This window comes from Cydia pomonella, chromosome 9, assembly GCF_033807575.1.
Source record: "Cydia pomonella isolate Wapato2018A chromosome 9, ilCydPomo1, whole genome shotgun sequence".
In the NCBI taxonomy this organism is placed as follows: domain Eukaryota; kingdom Metazoa; phylum Arthropoda; class Insecta; order Lepidoptera; family Tortricidae; genus Cydia; species Cydia pomonella.
The window spans coordinates 12,871,219-12,888,690 of record NC_084711.1 but is presented as its reverse complement, the minus strand read 5'-3'; the positions used below and the strand labels follow the sequence as shown (position 1 = coordinate 12,888,690).

Here is a 17,472-nt window from a genome sequence, read left to right as displayed (position 1 = left end):
ATACATATACCTAATAAATAAGTAATTATAAATATATAGAAAACACCCATATCTCAGGAACATATATTCATGCTCATCACACAAATAAATGCCCGTTCCAGGATTTGAATCTTGGACCATCGGCTTCATAGGCAGGGTCACTGCCAACTAGGCCAGACCGGTTCTCACGATTACCAGACATATAAATACATAAAAAGTTAGAGCATTGTTATAGGGTTGTTGATAACTGGATGCCGAAATACATGATTTATAGATGCATATTAGCGCTAAATAATCAGTTGATCATCTCATTAGCAAACACTTGGAATATAAACTGTAGATAAAGTCACGTTTGTCCAAGGCTGTATGTCTTCAGATGCAGGCAATGGATCAAAATTGTTGGGAACGAAGACCTGACGATACATCTTCCCATAGAAAAGTTACATTTATTGAAACAAAAAAAAATTAAGCCCGACAATTAGCCCACTCAAAGAACTATCCACTATATAACATACAAGTTAAAAGTGGACTCGATGCTACCCTGATTTTGAGTACAAAATTTATAGACAGGAGCCTATGTTTCAACCCTCCCATTTTATCGATATCGATAAGAATCGCAAGCGTGTAGCGTACTACACTATTTAAATCGGTTATGTTGTTATTATGGTTCCTTGACAGTTCTTTGTCGTAGATTTTGGTAATGATTTGCGAAACAAACTGATTCCACTCGCTAGTATGGAAGTCCCGTCTCTTAAAACGTAGTGATTATATGCTCTTTGGACCCCGCCATCACATTTGGTGGGTTGGTAGCATTGACGTTAGGGTGACTACGCATGCCTGCTTGGCGCCCTCCATCTTTTTCATAGTCAACGGGAAAGTGGATGCGTGCCGAAACGCGTCTCAAGTGAAATTAAGTGGTCCCATTTTTATTAATCCCTGAAAATGGGCGACCGTGAGTATTTCTAACGTTACTTTTATAGCAAACACATATATTTTAGTCACTTACAACATCCATGTTTTCTTTTAGATTACGCCTCTGGCGATTACAGCGGCGGCGGATATTCCGCTCAATATTCTGTACCTCCACCAAATTTGTCTTCAGGTGACAATAGTTATGGCGCCGGACAGCAGGGAGGATACAACCAAGGCAGTTATGCTGCCCAGAATCCAAGCCAAGAATGGGGACAACAAGCCGCAGGTTAGAATTGATTAGCAATGCGTCTTTAGGAACACGCGGATATTTTAATCTAGATTGTATATAGATTACAGCGTTATAAATACATTTTTACCAGTTTAATTACTTTTCTGCTTCAGGTGGCAACAGCTATGCCGGTGGTCAAGCAGCAGGAAATAACTATGGCCAAAGCTATGGAGGCTCCAGTTATGGAGGTAGCGCAAGTGGCAACGGTGGAGGGTATGACCGCAACAATGGCGGTGGATATAATGTGAGCGGCGGAGACCGCGGCGGCAGTGGCTATGGCAGTGACCGGGGAAGCTCTGGGGGCTATGGCGGCAGCGACCGTGGCGGAAGCGGTTACTCAGGCGGGGACCGCGGCGGATACGGCGGTGGCGACCGGTCTAGTTACAATCGGGATGGTGGGAGTAGAGATGGAGGATATGGGTAAGCAAGTTTTTTATCTGTTTATTCTTTTATCTGTAACACAACCAGTGTGACTAGGCTATCTCCTGATCAAGGGTGAGGTGAAGAACTTATTTGAGAAGTAGAATTGGTTAAAAATGAAGGTCTGAATTATATTAGCGGTAGTTTTGTACAGGTGTAACTATGAACATACATGTCATTAAAGTTTTAATCATAACAGAGGTATAAAGAAATGATTAGGCTTAAAAGAATTCTAATATTATAGATGGGGTTTCGAGTGGAGTGTTCTTATCATATAGGAAAAAAGTCACAATTTCAAGGTTTAATATTTATCAGCTGTATGAAACCATGTTATCTGCTTATTGTTAACTAAATGTAACTATTCAGTAGGATCCCCATTTCACTAACAATTATTGTTTGTTAGATAAAAAGTAATAATAAGTTTTTGGAACAGTGTTTTATTACCTTTGGAAAGCCATGAATTTATTTCATGAAACATTGGTACATAGAATTTTTTTATGTGTTCTGTAACAGCAGACAAGAACTCAATCCAGTGTAAATTTTTTGCCAATATAATACAATCTTTTTATTATATTGTAGGAAATGTCTAATTAAGTATTGTCATGTAAGATTTTTCTCTAGGATCTATAATTATGGAAATAGACGAGGAGATAGTACTATATACCATAAATTGATTCTGGTTGGTTTGCACTGTTTGATCACAGTCAACCTAACATGCTTCTCATCTTTTCTGTCGGTGTCACACTTGTCTTACCTCTGTCACTTTAATTTCCCAAACACATTAAGAATTGACGATTACTACCCTATCTAGCTCCATAATGGTTGATCTTAGAGAAAAATTATTCATGACAAAAGCAACGTATTTTAACATTAGACAGCATGTTGACAAAAAAAAATGACACTGAAAAAAGTCCCAAGAACGGCCCCCCTTTCCTATACCCTATACCCATTATTCTTAATGTATTTTCTAGATTTTTATTTTTAGTCCTATCTATACTGGGTGAACAGTAAAGTTCAATACAACCTTATTAGTAGGTTCTGTGCTATATGCCACAAGGTACTCCTTGGCACTCCGTAGCATAGTACTGGCAGTTTTGGAATGCAACTACAAACAGACATGTGTGGTGTCATGGGAAAACCAGAATTAAGTGAGAGCCGGTTAATTCACAACAGAGCAGGGAGAACACTCATCCTGTGTAAATTTGGAAAACCAGGAGGCAAGCAAGATAACCACAAAGCAGTTGTCAAATCACAACCAAGACACACAACGCCGTTTAGTACTTGTGGAAGAACAAAGAATTCACCTGAAAACATGATGATTGATTGGCATTGGCACTAGAAAATGTACCCTTTGTGTTGACACTTACTGTTTTCTTAATCTGGATAGGTGTATGTCTTTCTTTTTTAAACTTATTATTATTTGACATGAATATGGGGAATCTACTGATTATACTGTAATGATAAATTCTATTGAAGACATCATTTCCAATGGTGATCATGTCTCATGTGCATGTTTCAAGAATGTTGTAACTATTGTTTATAATAATTATCAAAACATGTTGTTCCAAGATTTTCAAGGTATCAAGGTTTAAACATAATGGTAACGAAAAGGATCCCGAGTAAGGTCACTGGTTAAGGTGAACCTAGGTGAACCAGCGTGGCCTGTTCTGAGTGTCCCCGACCCGCCAGCCCAAGTGTACTAAACGATCTTCTTGTTGTTTTAGTGGCGGCGGCAGGGGGGGTGGTTTTAATAAAGGTAAAGCTCCTCGCGATGCGAGCGGTGCTGTTGTCATATTTTTAATACGTAATTACATAAGGGCTGCCAAATTATTTTACGAATGTCTACTGGTGTGTAATCACTACTTGGCTGTTGACAAATTGCTGCTTCAGTTGATATTTTAAGCCACAGGTATATAAGGTGTTAATCTAGGATATACATACATATTTATAAAGAATACTTTATAAATACAATACATAGACAGGTATAAAATAGGATTGGTTATGCAGGAAAAGAATCCCTGCAGAATATAGTTTTAAATGTTTAAATAACTTAGAAACGTATGTCATCACATTCAGGGATTGAACTGAAGGGGGTTAAAGAAGATATTGAAATTTGGTGTGTAAAGCTAAGTGGTACGAGCAATGGGCGTTAAGAACGATGGATGGTATTAATAGCAGTGTTGTAGCAATGATTCAGGCAAGGAGGACCTTAATTTAAATAAAAGTAACAAAGGATAAGGTTTTCAAGTGCTTGGTAATCGGCAAGGCAGCGCATCTATTCGGCATCTAATTAATTCTAGATGCCTCGATACTGAAAACACTTGGGGTCTCAACAGTTATTGAAATATTCGTAACAAGGTTTGTGTAATTTGGTATGCGCGTAAAAAAAGTGATGTGAATTAAATGTAACAGGAAGACCAGCGTCGTTAAAGGAACAAATATATGGTGTATAATTGATGATCAAACGAACTTCTTGAAGTGAAGTTCGATCGATATTATATGAGTCACTTCATTTGAAGATATAATTTTATATTAACCATGTAGTTTCCCTATTGTACAGATAGCATCGCACATATTTAAGAGTAACTATTTTGATTAAAACTGTGAAAAACAACTTCCGCCCACTTCCGGTTACTGGTTACCTGCGTGCGGCGACCGCTGCGCTCTTCATTATTTTTAGAGAAGGCAAGAACCAAAACTTATATCAGGGTTCTAGGGTGGGTGGGACCTTATATTATATCTTCAAATGAAGTGACTCATATAATATCGATCGAACTTCACTTCAAGAAGTTCGTTTGATCATCAATTATATTTCGTCACTTCATTTTTCAGATATAATTTTATATTAACCATGTAGATGTTTAGAGATATAAGTTTTGGTTGAAATAAGACAAAAGCTTTGGCTGTCTGAGTGTCTAGTTTAAGTTAAGACGTTCCTTCTAACTCCACACACCACATAGAAAAAAAAAAACTTCTCAATTTATATGCCATGCCAATGACCGCAGGATTTTTATTTTAATTACTGTACGTTACGTATACACCGTACTAACATTAGAAATATATTATTAAAAAACATCATAGTGAGACACTAAAAACATATATCTATCTTAGTCCGAAGTAAAATAAGTCATTCGGATGAGATTTATTTGTTAATGTTAACCATGGTGATAAACCGAAATATTTTGTATTTTTTTTTTTTTTATCTGACCTACTTTATTTGCAGTTAGTATCCTTGGTATGAGATATTTATATTATAGTTCACATTTCAAAATCAAGGTGATATTTAAACAGTTATTATAATAAACACAAATGGGTGGAAAAACAATTAAAAACTTATAAATAATTATTATACCTAGTTTAATATTTCAAATTATTAGATTATATAAGTTAATGGCTAGAATTTATTTATTTTCAGGTGCTAGGGATTTATTTTGATCTGAATTTATTTATTTTCAATTTCTAGGGATTTATTTTGATAAGTTGTATTAAGTTAGTGTCCCAAATGTACCATATTTTGAGTTATATGATTTAAAACCGTATTTCTGCAATCGTTTAACTTTAACCAATTCTGTAATAAAAGAAAACGATCTGATGATCCTTTTCCATGAAAACACATGATACTATTTTAATTGACTGCTAAAGAAATCCAGAAGTATGGTAAATTAAATTGAACCAAAATTAAATCAATGCTTTAGCGAACAACTGTCTAACGGGTTGTGTTTTAAGCCATCAAGTAATTGAAGTTATTATCGCTGTATCCCACCTGCGCAGAGTAGCCCACCTGCGTAGACTGCAGACCAAGTTCAGGACATAACATGTGTACTATACACAAGTATACTATGCCAATTGAGTTATAAAGCCTTGTTTAAAAGCATAAAGAAAGTTTAGGTATGTAGGTTCAAAATAAAAAGTACATATTAGGTATGTACACATGATATATATATATTGTAATACGCCTATTAGGATATCAAAACAAAGCCTAATAATCACGTTTCAATTTGTTGTTCACACTGAAACATAATTCACTAAGATTCTATACACTTTGTGGTCTACTTTACATTCAGTTTAATTCGATTACAAAAAGTAGAATTAATTCATAAAACGTCCTTTTATGAATGTCTGAAAGTTCACTAGCGGTCCTTGTCCGCGATACGGAAATAAAGAAGACAGGCGGTACTACTATTGATATCAACTTTAGACTTGTCTAAGAGTAATAACTAAAATAAGACCTAATTTATGTTAACGATACAACCCAGCGTTACCTCCAGACAGGGTGGGATACGCTGTGTTCACTGAGCAGCTGGCGACAATGAGAAAATTCAGTTATTAGGCTCATGCACACGCATGTTGGCTTACAGCAGCTCCTGCTGAACGAATAGTGACACAACGGCCTACAAAGACTTACGCGGCCTAGCGCGTTTTAAGATTTTTAACTTAAAAAGAATAGTATTTTATTTTACTTTTCTCCAAAACGTGTTTAACGTCATTGTAATTCGTTAAAATCTCTGATCTATTCAAGAAGAAATATACTTTGGATATTATCATATGTAAAAATCCATCATGTTCTTGAAATATAAGAAATATATGAACGTGCATAATTCCATATGCTTTCGGTTAAGTTATGAAAAAATAAATTTATAAGGCTACTATAACTACTACTCAACTTTCGAAGTTATTTCTTATATAAGATTAGAATTTACCCAAATTCAAATGTTTATTATTGCGCTCATATTGCATACAATAAATAGGGCAAGGGCCGAGGCCCATTAATGACATCAGAATATATTTATAAATTAATTTTATATACCTTATGTATATTCGAGCTACTCGTATTACGGTGCTTAGTTAATAATAACCAGTTACACCTGAGTAGGTAAAGTCAGCGTACAACAAACATGACCAGTAAGTCTTTTCATTTAAATAAACATAAATAAGATGAACTTTTTTTTTTTTTTTTTTTTTATTAATGACAGCATGACACGTTTGACCATATTTGCACAAATATCGGTGCTGTAGCTGCTATTCTCTCAGCGCAAACTAAACCAGCACAGCAATCAACCACGATAACAATAACAATCCACAGTATTTCAGGTATTAAGCATCAAATCTCAAATGCCCTCTATTTTTATTTTATCCAAATATTCGCTCTGTCGGTAACGAAAGACTGAGACGTAATGTTGTATATTTTTATAATGTATAAAAAAAAATACGCTTATAGAACTGACATAATAAAATAGAAAATGTATTTGCTGTATTGCTACTGTGGTTGTATTGTGAGTTTAGAAAACAAATATTATATTTAGTGATTCGGTCTTAATTTTATGAATGACTATATTAATTATAATACTAAATGTATATGTACATATATTTTAAACTTAGCAAAAACGTATTGCATAACCGATTTGAGTTTTTTTTTTTTTAAGTCTAGTGAACGTATTGCATAGTACCATCGCATTAATGATGGCTGAAAGAGTACCGCGACCGACACATGAGAGTTGAACCATACATTAATTTATTAATTTTGTACGATTTCTATTACCTATTTAATAACTTAGTTATTTAAGTAGTAATCTGAGGGGTAATCCTTTAAAGGATAATCAGAGGGTAGTCGTCTTGTTGTTTTAATACAATTAAATGAATATATGAATAGGTATTTACCTAGTTACCGATTATTAACAATCATAAAAATAAACACTCAATATCTGTGAGAGATGCGAACAAAATTTATTACTAAGTGCAACTCGCCAAAATGAAGAGAAAACCGCTTTCTGATTAACTCAGATGGATGGTACTCTAGTGGTGCTTGACACTGTTCTTGCAAATTGTTCTAGTAAATTGTGATGAAAAAACTCGTCTTCCTCTAATTCAATTGAAGTAAGTGTACTTATTATAATTTAATGATTCAATTGAATTAATTATCCAATATAACTTTAAGAAGAAATCTAATTTTCAAACAGATAATAAGTACTTACTGGCATCGCCTATGAGCGACCATGACAAATACTCATTTATTATCAAGTTTTGTTATATCTTATTCTGAGAAATAAAGATTCTTAAAGCTGATATTATAAATAGGTATATTTTTATATAAGTATTCATTTGGTTGACTCTTTTTTTTTAAATGCGATTTAGTATAGGAGTAAACCAAAGTTGTTCAAGTTTTATCGCCCATAACATTATTGACGTACGTAGCCATATTTTTATAGTTCGATTTATGAATGTTTCTGCACATCATAATCATTTAAAAATCGACACCAAAATGTATGCACTCTCAGGGCACCACTATACATATTAACAAGATATTTTATCAAGATTTAAGTTTAGAAATTGCTTTCAAATTCACTACACGTCTTTTATAACATATAAGAGTTTAAATATTGTACGTCAGAAAGAATATACTTTAAATAATACTGTGACGTGATGTAGGTACACGTAGCAATTCCCACTTTTAGAGACAAGTTATACCTACCCAATGTATTAATATTATATTTATGTGGGTAGTGTAGTATCAAAACAATGTACTATTGTGTTAAATACAACATTTGTGAGTCTCTTGTTGATTTACATTCAACCTATGGGCGGGGATTCATACTTCTTTTTTCATTTAATACCGTACTATGGGTTAGGTGTGGCAGGAGAATTTGGATATATTTTAAGTGTTGGGCCATCTAAAACCAAATAAAAAGAAAGCCTCCCTCGGCTCGTTATTTCCATTTTTAAGGCAATAAATTTCCCACAAAATATATGGGTATTATGAAAAATGCACCAATATGAATGTCTAGGCCCTTTGTTTCGTTGTGCGTTGTGCATTATCCGATCTTTTGGTTCACGACCAATCGCCGCGCCGGGCGAAATCGGTGTTCGAAATACGAACAGACTTTCCTTCGTGTTGGTTCACGACCAACCCCCAGGATGATTTTTTATGCCTTTGTTTCGTTGTGCGTTATCCGATCTTATACCTTCGTGTTGGTTCACGACCAACCCCCGGGCGAAATCGGTGTTCGAAATACGAACAGACTTTCCTTCGTGTTGGTTCACGACCAACCTCCAGGATGATTTTTTCCATCGTGTTAGTTCTCGACTAACCTCCAGGATGTATGTATGTCCTTCAAGTTGAAGGATTGCACAACGATTTTAAAAACAAATATATGTATATTGCACAACGAATTCAATGAAATCTCACAGCTAACACCATAGTAGGCATAGGCAACGAAGATCGTTATAAAAAATGTGGTCTTGTGCCGAAGTGTTCGGCAACTAGACCGAGGTGTGGACGCTACCACGCACAAATAAAGAATGAAGAGCGCAGCGGTCGCCGCACGCAGGTAACCAGTAACCGGAAGTGGGCGGAAGTTGTTTTTCACAGTTTTAATCAAAATAGTTACTCTTAAATATGTGCGATGCTATCTGTACAATAGGGAAACTACATGGTTAATATAAAATTATATCTGAAAAATGAAGTGACGAAATATAATGTACAAATATTTATTGAGTAATAATGGGTTTTGCGTAATTGAAGCTGTGTCAGCAGTCTTGTTAAGTGGCTAACAGGTTTTACAAGACGTCAGGATTTCACACAAACGTGTAGAATATGCAGAGTTATTGTTATCGTGTCCTAGTTTCAGGCGGATTGTTCTCATGATATAGAAACAAAAAAAAAACGTTTATTGCTGGTAAACTCACTAATGAGTATAACTTCCATTTAGTGAGTTACCTGTAAAAATTAAAAAATGGTATGTGTGTTATAATTCTTCAAAAGTCGAACGAGATGAACACGTGATACTATACAGGGTAATCGTCAAGTGTTACATGCGATTATTCCGTAAAAATAACAGATATAGAATAATAAATATCAAAAAAATTGCAACTTTTTTTTAAAATAAAACTTGAAATAGATAAGGTAGCAGAAACTATCATGGTTATAACTCCCTAAAATTATGGCCGCAATGATACCAAAAACTCTGTATATTGTTTTGGCAGCCCTATGGTTTGAATGTGCTATAAGATGTGTTTACATATATAGTTTTAATTTGCGTTTGTTCATCCGCGATTCGACATACAAGTATATACTGATATGGTAAGAAAAAGTTTGGTTGGTTATACCGTTGAAGTAAAGTAATAGTGTATTGTATACCTACATGTAAAGGTTAACAACGATGATGCATAAACAAGTTTCAATAAGTGGTCAAATCTAGCGTCGTCTACTGCATATCACATCATGGAAAATTGTTTTGATCGATGTTGCTGATTGGCTGCTAAATAGGGCTGAATAAAAATGGGCATTATTTATATTTCACTATAGTTTAAACTTTAATAAAACTGGTATCAATGGTGGAAGGAAAAATGAAAACCAGGGTGTTTATCATCGCAGATAATGTAAACAGGTACTACGAACATTAGGGTGTACAGTGTCAGGATAATTTTACTATGTCGTGATTTCATAACAACGTAGAGAAGCAAGTGCTGTTCTGGTAAACCAATTTTAAAGGGCGTATGGCGTTATTGAAACCTTTGGACATTCGTGACAGCAGCCTGTTAGTCTACAGCCGATTGGTAACATTTGAAATGGTACTACTTTCCCTTTAACAAGATACAGCCAGCTGCTCACTATTTTCTCAGATCTTCAAGTCTAATTTTACCAGGTTCCGTAAATGTTTGAAAAAGTTTAATGTTGGCTCACAGATTAGGTATCGACATTACTCATAGTCTACACTCTACAGGCTATTTTGCCGACGTTTTCAGACCGCGGTATTATTTTCAAGATGGTTATCTATCTTGTGGTCTTAACCTAGGCACAAGCGGACATATACATTCAATGGAACATACACATTTTACTTAGTATAAATCTCATTCAAAGGCCGTAGCCGTATTCTATTAATAATATGCGAAATTAGAAAAACATTGTGCCATTATTAAATCATAATAGCACAATGTTATATGTCTACAATATTTTTCAAAAAAATCAGGAATAAAACTTAGTAGTCGTTAATTGCTCGAATGATTGGTATAATATAATCATACGTAAAACCAGATAAAACTCCCACGTATGGACAACATTTTAGTTCTTGGTTGTTATGGTAATAACTACTTATGATGACTTGTCAGATTGTATATTTTCGTCTTACACACTAGTATGGAATTGTATATTTCGTTTTTTAGCATTAGAAAGAACTTTACAGAAGTAAGCGTGCAGTTTATCAGGCTCTTTAATTGTTAATAAGAATGGAATAATCTAATTTAGCATATTGGTTACAATACAATGCTTAATATAGTTCGTGTCATCGACGGTGAGACGCAGATTCGTCAAATCTAACCTTTAATGACATGATAATACGAGTCAAGGCACGCGTCTTCATGAAATACACGATCTATACATGGTTTCAATAAAATTTATTGCCAAATAAGAATTGGAGGAAAAATTGACAACCTACATAAAATAAATACCAAATTCAGAAATGAGTCAGCATGCATGTCAATACTTGTAAATTACTTAAATATTTTACCGCAAAAAGAGCCCGATTTAGAACCGCAAGCTTACTTTTGCGAGGTTCTTTCTAATGCAAAAAAAAAACGATGTCTATATCTTCAACAACACTGACTTGCATATTTATACGTAGTTACGATCATTGCATATTAAAAACACATATAGTAGATGTAATGGAATTTAGCCTACGTTGTTTTTCAAAAAATAACCTATTATTTCTTATAGGTGGCGGCGGCGGCTTTGGAGATCGGGGAGGAGGGGGTGGGGGTGATATGGTCACCCAGGAAGACACGATTTTCATTCAAGGGATGGATCCCGCTACTACTGAAGATGAATTGTGCCGTCATTTTGGATCAATTGGCATTATAAAGGTAATTTTCACCAATACCTGTCGTAAAGTCTGAATTTGAGGGCTTTGAATACAAAGGGGATTCTGGGTTTTGTCGAAATTAGTTCGGTTTGCCGTCATTGTTGTATTCCGACTTTACCTTTCGAGCCTAGGCCCAGCTGGGGTCATACTCACAAGCTTCTGTTTGTAAGCCGATCGCCTGTCCACTAGATCTTTGTCATCAATCAATCACAATTCAAAATTACATTTATTTTTCAGACTGACAAGAAGACCCAAAGACCTAAGGTCTGGATGTATAAAGATAAAGCCACCGGTCAGCCTAAAGGGGAGGCTACCGTAACCTACGAGGACTCGAATGCGGCCTCTTCTGCTATCGAATGGTTCAATAACAAGGACTTCAACGGAGTTGTTATCAAAGTGTCTCTAGCGCAAAGACAAAACACTTGGGGCGGAGGAAGAGGTGGTGGTGGTGGCGGCGGAGGTGGATTCCGCGGTGGCAGGGGCGGCGGTGGCGGCCGCGGTGGCGGCGGCGGCCCGCGCGGCGGCGGGGGTGGCGGCGGCGGCGGGGGCGGCGGCCCACCCTCCGGCAACCGAGAAGGCGACTGGCGATGCCCTAACCCCAGCTGCGGAAACACCAACTTCTCATGGCGTAAAGCTTGCAATAGATGTAATGAAGAGAAGCCCGGCGGCGGCGGCGGCGGCGGTGGTGGCGGTGGCCCGCCCGGAGGCGGCGGTCGCGGGGGCGGCGGGCCGCCCGGGCGCGGCGGGCGCGGAGGCGGCGGGCGCGGCGGCGGCGGCTGGGGCGGCCGCGGCGGGGAGCGCGGAGGGGACCGCGGCGGGGACCGCGGTGGCGACCGCGGCGGGGACCGCAGCGGCGACCGGCGCGGATACGGCGGCGGTGGCGATCGCAACAGTGGCGGTGCTATGCGAGGGGATGGAGGGTGAGAACCATTTATTTCATTTAAAAAGGACTCTTCTACTCTACTATACTATATACAACAAAAACAATACCGTACATTATTACTACGTCTCTCCGACTATTTAATGTGCAGTGGCGCTTCCTAGTGTTTCTTTTTTTCAACTCTAGTCATTAGGTGGGTCCACACAGAGCGAGCATACGCGCGGCGCGCGCGTTTTCCTCACCTGAGCGCCGACGACGACGACGACGCTCACGACGGGTTTGTGTGCGAGGAAATTGCCTCGCGCGTAGGGTTTACGGATATTAAAATTTATATCCGATATCCGGATCCGTATAAACAAAGGTTACGTTCTAGAAGGATTCGGCCAAAACGGACTATTTTTAGTCAACAATTAAGTTATACTCACATAAATGGATTAAATTAACATTTTCTCCTTAAGGCGAAAGCTAGGGCAAGCTCTTTCCATACAAACTTTGTGTGCGTTTTTCTTCATTTGTGTTTGCGCTACAGTCATTATTTTTGGTAAATATGCTTATTTTTCTGTTAGCTAGGGCTTTTTTTTGTATTTTTTTTTATAAAGAAAGATTTCTACATCAAGTTTTGCGTATATCCAATATAGGTATACAAGCAAAAAATGAAATTAAATGCTATAGTGCCAAAACTAACGAATAAAACTTGCACAAGGTTTGTATGGAGAATGCCTTGCCCTACCCTGCCCTTAATTTGTCGAACATGTATTAATCTTTTATATACCGATTTGATCAAATTACATTAATAAAGCTTGCTATCTGAATCTTTGAAAAATTGTGGTTAAATAGAGGTAAATTGCTTAGAATAAATATCTAGCTCATTCTTTCAGTCTGCATTGCAGTGATATTCCATTATATACGAGTAGTAAAAAAAAATAGAAATCCTGTTAGTTACTGCAAATAAAATAAGAGCAACTAAAATGGTTGCTTCACTGAAAGACAAGACATATGAAGAACGGCTTCAGGAATTAGGTCTTACAACATTGGAGGACAGAAGGAAGCGAGGCGATCTTATTGAGACATACAAAGTCTTGTCTGGACACTACAATGTTCCAAATATTAAAGACTTATACATATCAAGCCAGAATGTAAGGTTAAGAGGACACTCTAAAAAACTAGTCAAACCTCCATGTGCTAGCAACCCTAGGAAACACTTCTTGCTAAATCGTGTAGTAAATGTGTGTAACTCTCTACCAGAAACTGTTGTTAGTGCACCGTCAGTGAACTCTTTCAAAAATAGACTAGATACACATTTTAGAACATTAAAAAGTGCTAAATAAACACAAGTGCTGCGATATACACGCATCAGCTCCAAGAGCTGCTAGTGTATCAAATAAATAATAATAATAATAAATAGTTGAGCGAAATCATAAATATTACTTACTTAGTCAGTAGCGCATGTTATTTTTCTTTTAACAGGAGAAGGGGAACCGACTCGATAATACACAAACAAAATGAGTAATAACAACACTCACAAGCACTGTAATGACATTCTAAGTAGACGACCCAAAGACGACTGAGAGAAACCCCGGTAATAATTACTGTAAACAATAATAATTCTCGCTTCGAGTTCCATATGGTCGGGTTTAAAAAAAAAAACTTCTCAGGAGAGCCAAAACAAAATTGGCCCTTTTGTTTGCCATTATTTCACGTACTATGTAGGCTAGACTATTCATTTTTTATTGAAAAAAGCCTTTTTACCTTCTATTTTGGATAAGTAGAAACGCTGTAATACCTGTGATTATATTTAAAAAGGTGGTAGTTATGCTAAATTTAATAGACCCGTTTTTTTTTCCCCATTGTAAAAGAGAGGCATAAAGTCGTATTGACTTACTTACACTTCGATTATATAGACATTATTAAGGTCTTATAAGATTATAGACAAAACGTCGTATGTAATAAACACTTCACAATGTGTCAACATTTTAAATGCAGTCTAATGCAGTCAGTCAGTAGGTAATGCCAACCACAAAATCGAAACAAATTAAGAGGCAAACGTATGGAAAAAGACGGGTGTGAAAACAATGCTTTATGTTTCACGAAAATAAGGAAAATCATGAAATCCGACCGTATGCACTTTCTGTATCTCGGAAACTAAAAATAAATAAAAAATACCAGCGTAAGAAAGATAATTTACTATTTATTATTGATTTATTCAATTTGTTAGAAAGATTATTCAATATTTATTCGTTTTATTACCGTTATGTTAAAACGTCATTTTTGTCGGATTTTCATATCTTACGTTATGGAATTTGTATCAAGAATTACCGTTATTTCGTGAGAGTCGGAATGGCTGGTGTACCTAAATAAAATTAAATGAAAACTATACTATATTTTGTACCTAATTTGTACTATTTAGTACCTCCTCTAAAAAAAAAGTACACCCGCCATTCTGACTGTCAGGATGAAAAAACGGAACCCTTATAGATTCGTCATGTCCGTCTGTCTGTCCGATTCTGTCACAGCCACTTTTTTCCGAAACTATAAAAGCTATACTGTTCAAACTTGGCAAGTAGATGTATTCTATGAACCGCATTATGATGTTTACACAAAAATAGAAAAAAAACAATAAATTTTGGGGGTTCCCCATACTTAGAACTGAAACTCAAAAAATCTTTTTTCATCAAACCCATACGTGTGGGGTATCTATGGATAGGTCTTTAAAAATGATATTGAGGTTTCTAATATAATTTTTTCTAAATTGAATAGTTTGCGCGAGAGACACTTCCAAAGTGGTAAAAAGTCCCCCCCCCCCCCGTAACTTCTAAAATAACAGAATGAAAAATCTAAAAAAAATATATGATATACATTGCCATGCAAACTTCCACCGAAAATTGGTTCGAACGAGATCTAGTAAGTAGTTTTTTTTTTATACGTATACAAACAACAAAAAAAAATTTTTTTTCATCAAACCCATACATGTGGGGTATCTAGGGATAGGTCTTCAAAAATGATATTTAGGTTTCTAATATCATTTTTTTCTAAACTGAATAGTTTGCGCGAGAGACACTTCCAAAGTGAAAAAATGTGTCCCCCCCCCCTGTAACTTCTAAATTAACAGAATGAAATATCTAAAAAAAATATACGATATACATTACCATGCAAACTTCCACCGAAAATTGGTTTGAACCAGATCTAGTAAGTAGTTTTTTTTAATACGTCATAAATGGTACGGAACCCTTCATGGGCGAGTCCGACTCGCACTTGGCCGCTTTTTTTGATGGTAACTTTACGTACCGTGAAGTACAATTTTTTTTAATGGAGGTACTAAATAGTACAAATTAGGTACAAAAATATGGTATGCTTTGCAATTATTTTTATTTAGGTACACCCGCCATTCTGACTTTCACGTTATTTCAGTCAGGAGGTATCCAGATGACTAGTTGTAAAAACTGTTACTGTTACTACTGGTTAGATTAAGCAACATTCGCATTCATTTTAAAAAATTGTTGCGTGACGTGATGACTGATGTACCTATCATAATTGATGTGCTGTTAGTATTTGAATTGATTAAATATATGAAAATACTATATTTAAATGACAAAATGGTATGAAATCATTCATAAATTTCATTGGAAAATTGTTTCTGTTATAGGTTGATAATCATATATAACAGATCCGAAATATCCGGATCCTATGACCCGTTGGATTCGGATCTCAAATCCTACTCGCGCGTATGCTCGCTCTGTGTGGACAAGCCTATTATCAATCGAGCTGCCCCTATAAAGTCATTTTGTCACAGAACCAACATTGTTGAAGGGTTATACTTCTGCCGGTAAGTAAGTTGCCAGAGCTCAACGAGGGGAGGGAGGGTTATTAGGGTCGGCAACGCACATGTAACTCCTCTGGAGTTGCAGGCGTACATGGGCTACGGAGACTGCTTACCACCAGGCGGGCCGTATGCTTGTTTGACACCGACGTAGTATTTAAAAAAAAAAACTATAATCTGGCTTAAATATTTGTATATTATTACAAATATAATAGGAAGTTGTCGATTTAGGACATAGCAACTTGTGGTTTGGTTATTATGATAAACAACTTTTTTTTTGTTACAGAGGCCGAGATCGCCAGAGACCGTATTAAGAATTATTTGTTTATAAATAAGTTAAAATTAGCCATAAGTACTGTATTCTGACTGATTTTTCCCCTAAATGCAGAAGAATATCAACAATGACACAACTTAAACAAAACCCTAACCCTATACATATTTGTATGTGATAGACAAGTAAATTTATTTTTAATGACTTCATTTTTGATGTTCTATGTATTTAAGCATTAATAATAATGATGACAATGTTTATATGATTTTACTTTCTTAATGTGGTGTAAAATCTAGCTTGCCTATATAGAATTGTTTAGTTGCAACTTAAATATTGTCAATTATGGATTTATACTTTCAATAAGGATTTTACGAAACATATAAAACTGATTGCATTAATCGGGTCAAGAGTCAATAAAATTGTAAATAACAATGAAATTACAATAATTTGTATACAATATTTAGAATAACCTCCATGTGTAGAATTTAAAGAAATTGAACCGGTAGTAAAAGGGTTACCGTCTACTAATTTGAACATAATGCTAACGCAAAACATACTTCAACTCTATATAGACGTAAGTTTCTGTGAAAAATTAGGTATGAATAAGTTGCATACATATTAATTTCTAAATAAATGAAAAAAAGCTGTATAACTCGTTCTTATTTTGCCGAAGTAACGTCTCACTAAACTGTAGCAGAGCCGGGAGATTTAGCTAAAAGGAAACTTACTCTTTAAAGGGCGTGGGGGCCTAATTGAACAGTATTATTCTCCTACCCTTAATGTGGAAGTAATTATCCAAAGCTTTCTACCAATCGATGAAACGTCTCCCAGTCATCCATGCATGTGATTCTACATCGTAAGTGACCGGTAGTGATCTTACATCAAACGTAACTTTTCTGAACCATCTGAGTTCCCACACGCTAGGACAGTTAGTCTTTCTTCACTCTTCCTGTTAGCATGGCAGAGCTCCCTATTGAAGGTATAAGATTTATCAGGCATCAATTTGAAAAGCAAACCGAATTCATCTACGTTGAAAATGTCCTGAGGCTC

The 17,472-nt window shown here is 36.1% G+C and overlaps 1 protein-coding gene across 2 annotated transcripts; it reads left to right on the top strand.

The window, feature by feature from the left end:
- Window positions 1-768: 768 nt before the first annotated feature.
- On the top strand, window positions 769-16,842 carry LOC133521424 (RNA-binding protein cabeza). 2 transcript variants are annotated; one of them, XM_061856380.1, is made up of 7 exons: window positions 769-931; window positions 1,007-1,177; window positions 1,294-1,600; window positions 3,325-3,356; window positions 11,310-11,455; window positions 11,692-12,374; window positions 16,438-16,842. In XM_061856380.1, exons 1-7 carry the CDS (start codon window positions 922-924, stop codon window positions 16,463-16,465), a joined length of 1,377 nt encoding a protein of 458 aa, XP_061712364.1. In that variant the 5' UTR covers window positions 769-921; the 3' UTR covers window positions 16,466-16,842. The 2 variants fall into 2 exon arrangements, with proteins under 2 accessions (XP_061712364.1, XP_061712365.1); XM_061856381.1 differs by having other exon boundaries at window positions 778-931; window positions 1,082-1,177.
- Window positions 16,843-17,472: the final 630 nt, after the last annotated feature.